The sequence below is a fragment of the Malania oleifera genome, chromosome 2 (genome assembly GCF_029873635.1).
Source record: "Malania oleifera isolate guangnan ecotype guangnan chromosome 2, ASM2987363v1, whole genome shotgun sequence".
NCBI classification, from domain to species: Eukaryota; Viridiplantae; Streptophyta; class Magnoliopsida; order Santalales; family Ximeniaceae; genus Malania; species Malania oleifera.
This window is the reverse complement of record NC_080418.1, coordinates 81,127,555-81,138,363: the sequence shown is the minus strand read 5'-3', so window position 1 is coordinate 81,138,363 and position 10,809 is coordinate 81,127,555. Positions and strand designations below refer to the sequence as shown.

General features: G+C 36.2%; 1 protein-coding gene across 1 annotated transcript in view; it reads left to right on the top strand.

Moving 5' to 3' along the window:
- The first annotated feature begins 4,386 nt into the window (after positions 1–4,386).
- The window catches only part of LOC131148896 (uncharacterized), a 75,085-nt gene continuing 68,662 nt past the window's right edge, over positions 4,387–10,809 (top strand). Inside the window, exons 1-6 of the mRNA XM_058098856.1 lie at positions 4,387–4,617; positions 4,718–4,822; positions 6,324–6,385; positions 6,487–6,570; positions 6,683–6,714; positions 6,874–6,955. Of these exons, the coding sequence (XP_057954839.1) occupies positions 4,594–4,617; positions 4,718–4,822; positions 6,324–6,385; positions 6,487–6,570; positions 6,683–6,714; positions 6,874–6,955 (389 nt within the window). The 5' untranslated portion in view covers positions 4,387–4,593. The remainder of the gene's footprint in view (positions 4,618–4,717; positions 4,823–6,323; positions 6,386–6,486; positions 6,571–6,682; positions 6,715–6,873; positions 6,956–10,809) is intronic.

Below are 10,809 nucleotides of genomic sequence, written 5' to 3'. Positions count from 1 at the left end.
AGCGCATCGTTCTTTGGTAGCATGAAGATGTATCAGGATTTGCCCAAGACCTTCTGGTGGAGTGGTATGAAAAGGAAGATTGCACGGTTCATGGAGCAGTGTTTGATGTGTCAGCAGGTGAAAGCTGAGCATCAGAGGCTGGCAGGGGCGTTACAACCCTTAGCTATACTGAAGTGGAAATGCGAGCACATTTCCATGGACTTTGTTACCGGATTGCTGCGAGTGCTTCATGAGTAGAATGCCATTCGGGTAATCATGGACAGGTTGACGAAATCTACTCACTTCATACCGATAAATGTTAGCTACTCTTTGAGTAGGTTAGCAGACTTGTACGTGCATGAGATAGTTAGAATACATGGGGTACTAGTGTCCATTGTGTCAGATCGAGACTCGAGGTTTGCCTCTCGATTCTGGAAGAGCTTGCAGGAAGCACAGGGGATGAAGCTTACTTTCAATACAGCGTTCCACCCCTAGACTGATGGATAGTCGAAGAGAAAAATATAAATCTTGGAGGATATGTTATGGGCTTGTGTGTTAGACTTCGGTGGTGGTTGAATGCAGTTTTTGCTACTAGTGGAGTTTGCTTATAACAATAGCTTCTAGGCTAGTATCGGGATGGCATCGTTCGAGGCTCTGTATGGTTGGAGGTGTCGGTCTCCTCTGTATTGGGATGAGGTTGGTGAACGTCAGGTTTTAGAACCTGAACTCGTGCAGTAGGCATCTGAGAAGGTGGGTTTGATCCGGGATAGGATTAAATTGGCTCAGAGTCGGCAGAAGAGTTATGTGGATGTTCGCCGCCGTGAGTTGGAGTTCGAGGTGGGGGGTAAGATATTCTTGAGAATCGCTCTGATGAAATGGGTGATGAGATTCGGGAAGAAGGAGCAAGTTGAGCCCGAGGTATATTAGACCATTCAAGGTTCTTGAGCGAGTGGGTTCGGTAGCCTATAGGATTGCACTACCCCCAGCGCTCTCGTGGATCCATGACGTGTTCCACGTATCCATGTTGAGGAGGTATGTGTCGGATCTGTCGCATGTTATTAGTTACGAGAACTTAAAAATTGGGGATGCTTTAGCGTATGAGGAGGTACCCGTTCAAGTTTTGGACCGTAAAGTTCAGAAGATATGTACCAAGGATATATCGCTAGTGAAGGTATTGTGGAGGAATCACGAGGTTGAGGAAGCTTCTTGGAAATTGGAAGCAGAGATACGCCGGAAGTATCCACAATTGTTCTGAGTGGTAGTTTGGATAGTAGAGTCAGTTGAGTACGTGTGAATAATGTTGCTATTATATTGTGATAGGTGGTTAGTCTCTGGGAGTGTGTGTTATTGTGAACTTCTGAGATGGTATATGTATGTAACCACGGTATTTCTACGCCATAAGCAAGGGTATGTATATATTGTGATAGGGCTGCGTTGTAAGTGGTTGCCGACTCTTCTTAGAGTCGGGTATGTGAATTTGGTTGTGTGGATGAGTTCGTAAATGAGAGATTTCAAATTTCGAGGACAAAATTTTTGTAAGGAGGGGAGGTTGTAAGAACCCGACCCGTGAGATATGAAATAAATAAATAAGAAAAGGATAAAACAGTAATTTGAGTAGGCTTCATCGATGAAGCCAGAGTTTCGTTGACGTTTGTCAACGAAGGCCCTTCTACTGTTCGGCGACGAAATATAGAGGTTTGTCGACGAGGAGAAGCCAAGAGATTTTGGGAAATTCGAAAATCTCAGGCTTGTTGACGAGGCCACTGCTATGTTGACGAATTTCCTTCATTGGCTCGTTGACGAAGACGCCGCCTCATTAACGAGGTTGGCCGGGTCAAAGGCTCTATAAATATCCATTTTCTTTGCTTCTTGGCTAAGTTATCAAAATGCTCTCTCTCTCTCTCTAGAACTTGAAGCTCCACTCTCTCTCTAGATTTCTTCGCCGATCGTCATTAGAATCGACGATCCGACATTACTGTGGGGATCAGGAAAGAAATCTCTACGTGTTTTGTGGAACAGATCTTCGTTTTGAGGCCTTCGGGTTTTGACCCAAAAATCGAGGTAAGGCTCAGTTTTCATTTCCATTTTAGTAGATCTGTAGAGAGTAAGATTGTAAGTAATTATCGTACTGTGGTTTATAGGTTTTGGAAACTTGGTTCGCTATTTAGGAGACATAGAGTTCGTGTTGGATTTTTAGGGAAAGGTAAGGGTATTTTGTTTATATCGGTTGTTTTTGAAATTGGATTCGGTAAAACTATGGTTCACAATCCTGTGTGTGTTTTGACTACTTATTTGGGGAAATCTAACGGGTAAAAATTATGAGGTTTTTACATTATAGTTTTGGGAAAAAGGGGGCGTTGGGTTGCATCTCTGGTTTTGTTGGAAAACCATGGATATATTGTTGAGTATATTGTGTTATGGAGATGGTCGTGCCTTGACTTGTTTTAAACTATATTTTGAAAATCATGATTTTGTGATTACCAAATTAGTGTGGAATGAATTGTTATATGAATATGCATTGAGTTGTGATTTGCTGAAATGAGTTATAGGAACGTGAGTTCCAAATTGTTCCAGGTTGTGAAAGAGTGTCCGACTCTATATCCGAGGGTATGAAATACCACTTGCTAGTGGCAAGAGTGTCCAACTCTATATTCGAAGGCGTGAAATATCGCTTTTTACCAGTTGATCACCGAAGGGTGTGGATCCACTAGATGTACCGGTATGATGCCATGAGAGCCTGGGGCTACGCCATGTGTTGGGAACGTCGTGTAATGTAGGCTGACTTTGTGCCAAAGGGTGTGACGACACCGGGTTGTTTGATCACGTATGTGTTGAGAACTATACAGGAACTATTTTGTGGAAATACTGGAACTGAACTGTGTATGTTTTATGTCATGATAATACTCATATGTCACACACTGATATAATTTGATTCTGCCTTATTGAGATGTTTCTCACCCTTATCGTACATATATGTTTTCAGGTCATTAGAGTAACTGAAACTAGCGTCCTAGTGTTGGGAGCGTGGTGGTCGGTTCACTGCGTAGAGTACTTGTGTAAGTACTTGGGACTTTAACAAGGTTGTCGTTTTGGGTATTGCTGACACCCTGTGTTATGTTTTGTAATATGGAGCTTAGACTCTATTTGTATAAACTCTGGTATGGTACTGTGTATATATGGAATGAACTTTTTTGGTGCGTATATGTCATGTATGTGAAGGTGTATAGGGTATATGAGAACCACATGAGGTTAGACCCTCATTCATTATAGTATCATGTGTGTATGTATGATACAGGGACAAGTTAGGTTATTACATCACATCCTAGGGCCCATTGCCGAGTTCGGGGCGTGAAAAAAAATATATGTAAACTAATCAAATTAATTTTCTAAAGGTTTGATTGTTTGATTGGGTTTTGAAAAATTTTAAAGGTTAAACTGGAATAACTTCTGATTTAGTTGATCAATTAATGATCCAATTTGGTTTTATGACTTTTGAAACACTAAGGAGCGGTTTGGAATCATTATCAATAATAACAGAAATGAAAACTAAAAACGAAAATAAAAAATCATAGATAAAAACTTAATATTAGAAACCAACAACCTATTTTGTTAATGTTTATAAAAATAAAAAATTAATTTAAAAAATGGTCATTTTCATCGTTAAATCAAATAATATTCTTAAAATATGATTAAAATAATAAAATTGAAGAATAATACACATTAACAAATACAATTATAAAATAAAATTATTATAGTTATTTTACTTAATTGTTATAATTTTAAAATTTATTTAAAATAAAAAATTTTATTGGACACGATAATTAAAAATATTAAAAATATTTTCTAATTGACTTTATTATTATATTTTGAAATTTACGTATGTTTTTATTTTAATTTTATTTAAATTTATATGATCATTTAACTTTAATTTTAATTTTAAAGTGTATAAAATGATTGACTTAATCAAAAGAAATATTTCTAGATATTAAAATTTTTGACAATAGGCTGTTAAAATAATTAAAAATCATAAAATCTGATTTTAAATTTTTTCACAAATAATTGAAAACTGACAATAAAAAATAAAAATATAGAAAAGAACAATAAATCCAAACAAGCTCTAAATAAGGGTGGGAGAGAAGTTTCAAATTAAAATTTTTTCTTTTAGAATTTTTGCATAGAAGTTGTTAAAATCTTAAAAGCATGATAAGAAAAATAGGATGAGGATTGGACACTTCCCAATTCGTAAATTAAGCATAATATGGGCCTTCTAAATTAATATGGAATCATTTTTTTTCTTCAAAAAAATAATCCACTTCATATGTTTAAGTTTGGTTAGCATAATTTTAAGAAACATTTACTGTGTATATTATATATAATATATAAATAAATATTATTTTGGTATAAACTCCGCTGGATGGTACTTCTCTGACAAGTTCCAAGTTTCAACTTTCAACAGCTTTGCTAGCCTTTCCATTCTACAAGTAATCTTCGACGTATCGGCCAGCGAACGTACAAACTCAACATTTCACCATTATCGTCAACAGTGAGTCCATGAAACCTAACAGCCCCGAACGAAGATCACAGAGCACCTAACCTTCTCGATTCTCCTGATCCATGGCCTCTAATGGAGCTCCTCAGGTCTCCCCTCGAGCGTGTGTTTGTGTTGTTGGATAACAAGACGAAACTGTTTTTGCTTTTGGAAAACAACTTAAGAGTTTTCGAAAATTTGGTATTGCAGAGAGCTGGGGATACGGAGACCAGCTTAGAGAAGATCAAGCGGCAGTTGGGTTCTGGTTCCGGTCGAAATTTGCTGCAGGGTCCGCTTCTCAAACGATCCGAAACCGTAATTCTTCTTCTTCTTCTTCTTCTTCTTCTTCTTCTTCTCTCTCTCTCTCTCTCTCTCTCTCTCTCTCTCTCTCTCTCTCTCATGTTTTTGCTGATTCATGGAAGCATATTGTTGAATTGTCAATTAACTGGCAGCTCTCTGTGAAGTTTCTGCTTCTGTTTGTCCGAATTGTAGGGCGTTGAATTATATTTTCCTTTTTACCACCGATATTTGTTTATAGCTCCGTAAATTACCTCCAATTTAGGCACTTTTTAATTGTTTAAAAGGAAGAAATTGCAAATTGAGTTATTAGATTGGGCTTACAGTCTTTCCAGTCGACAGTGTATACATCTTAGTTTAATGTTGAATTGTAGAAGGGTGGGGTCAATTAACTTGATTTTGATGATGATGTTGTTGTTATTGTTATTATTTTTAAAAAAAATTCCTGAAAGTAAGTACCATTTTTTAATGCCTACCAGAAGTATGCAAACGTAGGAGGCGAACAAAGAATTGATATTATATCATAACTGGTATTAAGCCTAGCTTGTACATGGTCTAGGCGTGACTATGAAGTATGAACATAAGGAGATGCAAACTTGTGCTACTAAAAACCAGTTTTCTGTGGAAGTGAAATAGAAAACTGAAATCACTTAAGTAGTTTAACTAACTAAAACTAAGTGAACATGCCTTTTTTTTTTTTCTTTTATTAGTATTTAAGGCAATTATGCAAAATATTTCTATATAGGCAGGGGATGGAGGTATGTATAGAAAAAAAAACCAAAAAAGTGTTAGTTATTTCATCTACAGTCTTCCAGAGTTTAGGTCCTAGCTCCACATGTATAGGCATAAAAAAGGAGAGAGTTAATTGAGGATTTGATCTGATGCAAAAATGATCAACAAATGAACTATTAAGAAGGGGAAATGCAAGTGCAATTGTTCATTCCATGAAGAATGAAACTCACTTGGGTGCATTTGAAAATGCTTTTGCTTCTTGTTGTTTTTTGTAGTACTGCAGAAAAACTCTTTATAACATTTCTTCATTTGTATTTATGTAATTTATAAACATTTTGTCGAAAGTTGATTTTTTTGAAATAGAGAAAGTTGCTTCAACTGTTTTTGAGAACAGTCATGCAATGCTGTAACAAAATATAAACATGTTTTCTATTTGATGAAACAAAGAGCTAAAGTCATGTAATATTTCCAAATGCCCCGTAGCATTATCCCTATTCTTTGTTAAAAAAATTTCCTTTTCTATTAAACAAACTCAGCCTATTGTTTCTAGATAGAGTACAATGTGGAATATTTCCATAGATGAAATGCCATTGGACAAGGCTTTGTTATTTTCCTTATTATATGTTGATAATTCTAAAAGATGGATTATGGATAATATGGATGGGAAAAATTTACATGATAATAGGATTAACCTAAATGAACCCTGGAAAACTTCGAAGAAGTTTCCCAGCTTTTCTTTAGATTTTTTTTTTTTTTTTTAAATGTATTTCATTGTCTATTTGGCTAGCTGAGGAAATGGAATGAGCGGTGGGTTGTCCTAGACCCAACAACGGGAAAAATGGAATACAAGTAAGTGCATGTGTCTGAATTTATTAATTTTTTTTCCCTGGACTTGCTCTAGTTTTATGAATTATGGTCCTTTGAGATTTTCTGCTGTTTTTTTGTTCTAGGATTAGGAGAAATGAACCAACAGTCAAGGGAACCATTATATTTGATGCAAATAGTACGATCACCATATCTCCTGTGAATTTCCAGTAAGATAGCCAATTTATAAATCTCTCTTTGTTACTAAGCAGAATCTAGTTTATTTCAGCGTTGTTTCTTTTGAATAGTTTCTAATGCAATTTCTCTTACTCTTTGCTTCAGCGGACTACCAAAGTATGAGGGTTGCTGTTTCTGTATCCACATTGTTCTAGCTTTATTTTTTATTTTTTATTTTCAGTAGTGTAGATAAATTTGACCTCTTGTCTCTTAAATTCTTCTGGGAACTATAATCAGTTTGTCACTGTTGTATTCAACACAGCACCATGGTGAGTGCTTCTTGACAGTTTATTTAGATATTGGGACCCCTCAGAAAAAAGACTACTTCCTCTGTGCAGAAACTCCTGGTGCTGCTAGTGCTTGGGTATCAACGTTACAGTAAGTTTTCTAGAGCTTTCCCTTTGGAGTTTGCTGCAGAAATAATCTTGTTTATTGATTTTCTATGATTATATTTATTTACTTTTTCTTTTCATGCTTTTTTATATGTTCACTGTGCATATTGCGTTGGCTAATGGAAACTTCCTTAAATAATATTTTTATCATCCTTTAAGAACATTGGGATATATTTTGCATCACTTGCTCTTTTTTTGGATGGAAAAAGAAGATTTATTAAAAGAGAAATACTAAAGGGAAGGATAAGGATGGAGTTTTTTTTTTTTTTTTTTTAACGTTAATGATAGGTAGGTGAATGAATTTATTTCTTTGAGCTTTACTCTTGATTTTTGTTGGGCGCTCTTTTGTTTGGACATGTGATGTTCATGTTTTGATAGTTCTGGCATTTATTGTTGTAAATCCTTATATTCTTTGCTTGTTTAAACTCCGACAGATAGTCCTTTCATATTGAATAAGTTTATCTGGAAGACCAAGGTTCCTTTTAAAGCTAAGGGTCCATTTGGTGCTTGATTTTGAATTGGTTAATCACTGTGGTTGTTTGCAGAAGTGGCAGTCTTGTAGGGACTGGCCACCATGTGTGTTCTGTGTAAGCAGAGTTGTGAGATTCCCATATTTTCTGCATTTCCTTTACGCTTTGAAGGTTGTGGAATCTTTACTTTACACTTTGAGTGTTGGTTGTTTGCAGAAGTGGCAGTCTTGTAAGGACTGGCCACAATGTGTGTTCTGTGTAAGAAGAGTTGTGGGACACCCCTTTTCTGCATTTCCTTTATGCTTTGAAGGTTGTGGAATCTTTACTTTAACATTGATGAGTGTTGGGTGTGCTAAAAAACTTTTGAGGAATTGTTTCTCTTGAGATTTTGCAGATTTAGGTGAAGGAAAGTTTGTAGGATTTTATAGGATTGTGATTTACTGGCTATGGTGTGCTGCCTCTGTTTTAGAGGAATTTTAGGGTCTTTAGGGAGACTACTTTTCCCTTTCGTTTGCTTTGGGATAGGGTGGTTTTTTCTGCCTTGCTCTGAGCTTCAATGGCTGGCACTTTTGCATGAGTTTCTTTGAGTCATATTCAAAGTGATTGGATATCTTTGACACACTAAATTTTTACTTGGTTTGCTTGGCTTGACTGTATTTTTTTTGTTTTTTATGCTCTTATGGGTGGACTTCTTGTCCTCCGTATTGTATATTCTTTTTCTCTTTCTTAATATATTCTTTCTTTTCTTCTCAAAAAAAAGAAAAAAAAAGAAAAAAGGAAAAATCAATGCTGTCCTTCAATGATCCAATCACATGCTATGTCACTTAAAAAGATCACCCCCCGAACTACCAAAAGAAAAAAGCCAGAGGGAGGCTTGAAAAACAACTTTTGTATCATACAATGGAGAAGGCATGTACTTATCATGGAAAATGCTTTCATTTGTTTTGATTCTGTTAAGAATCAAGGTCTGGAGGCAGTTTAACTTCTGAAGGAACTTTGCCAGTCAAATCAACGTGATGAGAGTGAAAGGACAAGAAATGCATCTGGGAAAGTAAGCAGATCAGAACCATCACATTTCCAATTTCTTGCATCAGATTGAGAAAAAGGGGAAAAGTAAGTGTGAACCTTTAGTTCTCTATCATGGATATTTGTAAGGAAATGAAAATCTCAATTGTAAATTGTTGAAAATTGTGGCTGCAACCTTTATGTACGATTTTTTTGGGTTCAAGATTCCTGCTACACAGTGCTATAACGGTAGGAACAAAAATCATAGCCATAGCAGTTTCTATGTATCACCACTTCCATGTAGTGGTATATAAAAGGCCACTGCGAGGCCACCATTACCCTGCAGTGGCGGTCATTCTAAAAGGCCACTGCAAGATTTTACAGCACTAAAACTGTATTTTTTTTAATTATTTTTATCTAGTTATTGTTCTAATTTTCCCGTTTCTTTTGTTTTTCTTTTTCAATTTCATAAATCAACTAAAGCCTTCTTTTCATTCTAGTTTCTATCTTGTTCAGGTTGTTAATAATTTACGTTTTTTCAATATGAAACACTATGATTGAATCATAAGTTCTGTATGGACCATGCTGAAATATATGCATATAATTTTGTATATTTTTTGGGTGGAATCTATTTTTACACCAAATCCACATGGTACCCACTTCTTAAATAGTTTTTTCCCCCCCTGCCCCCCCCTCTCTCTCTTTTGGATTCAATATGGGGGCAGCAGCCTAAAAAAGAAAAAAATATGAAAAGAAAATGTTCTTGGGAGAGGGCAAGGAATAGAATGAACTCAAGCAAATCCTCATGGATCGAGGGATTAAGACAAGAAAGAACCATGCAAATCCCATGCTGCCACAACTGACCCACTTTAAAATGCCTAACGAAGAATTTTATTTTATTTTATAATTTTTTTAAGGTGTGTGTGGGTATTAGCTATTAAAGCTTGATATATATTGTTGGCCCACGGCCTAACAACTTAAGCTTTTAGGTAAATTGGTAATCTAACTTGTTATCAGAGCTAGGTACCACTATACGAGGAAGTTCTGGGTTCTAGTCTTGTTGCCCACATTTATTGTGTGGTGCTCTGGTGCATAAAAATTATTTTTTTGCCTGTAGTAGGTGTTATTTCTCGTTTGCTTATTTCTTCACGTGTTGTTGGGCTGCATGTGCAGTGGATTGTTATAGTTGGATATACGTTGTTAGTCCATAACTTAAGAACTTAAGTTTTTAGGTGAAGTGGTAATCTAACATTAGCAAAGATAGCAAACTCTTTGTGCGTTTATTTTTTAGAATTCTAGTACACATAGCTAGGAATATTGTGTGAGTCGTAAGAGATTTCCTTTAGTCTGAGTTGGAGAGAAGAAGGATCATTTGGTTTGTTGGGAGATTGTTCATATGACTAATAAGGAAGGGGGTTTGGGTCTTGGGAAATTAGTGTTTAAAAACATTGCTTTAATGGTAAATGGCTTGGTGGTTACCCTTGTAGGGGAATCCCCTTTGGCATAAAGTCACTAAAAATAAATTTGTCATGCTGATATTTAGGTTGGATGCAAATTCAGGTTAAGATGTTCCTTTGAGAGTCCTTGGAGGTGTACTTTACCAGTCTATTCTCTCTTTATTCCTTACGCTGTACTCATTGTGGGTAATGCTATTCGCATTTGCTTTTGGGAAGACATTTGGGCAGGGGGTCTGTGCTTTGCATTTGTTTTCTTTGTTTATTTTGGCTTTTCTCATTGTATAATGGAGTCATCTTTTTTAATCTCTAATGGGGATGAATTTGCTTGGCATTCCCACTTATGTAGGGCTTTTAATTATGGGGAACTGATGGAGCTCTCCTCTTTGTTGTGCTTGTTGGGGGTTGGTTTTCCCTCTATTTGAAGGGACTTTCGGTCATGTGTCCTTGATTCTTTGTGCTTGCGCTGTGGTGGGGTGCATGTATTCTTGTATATGGGAGTATACTTGTGACTCTTTCTTTGAGCATTTGACGCATAACAACATGATTATTCCACTTTGTTGTACCATTTGGAAGGCTAAAGTCCTCTCTAGGATAAGGCTTTTATTTGGTTATTTGTTCTTAATAGATTTAACAGTTAAGACAAACAATTTGTTGTAGCATAGGAGGCCTTCTAAGGCTTTATCTCTGGATATGTGTGTTCTTTGCTTTGACAGTTCAGAACAGTGATTTAAAAGACGTTATTGGGATGCATCTTGAGGCGCGCCTCAGTGCATTTTTGGCCAAAAACACACCAAGGCGCAATTAGAAAGGCGAAAATCCTCAAAGGTGTATGCCTAGAATGTTCCAGAGAAAAAATTGTCTTTTATGCCTATACCAAAGAAGCGTACGCATCATGGACTGTTTACAGA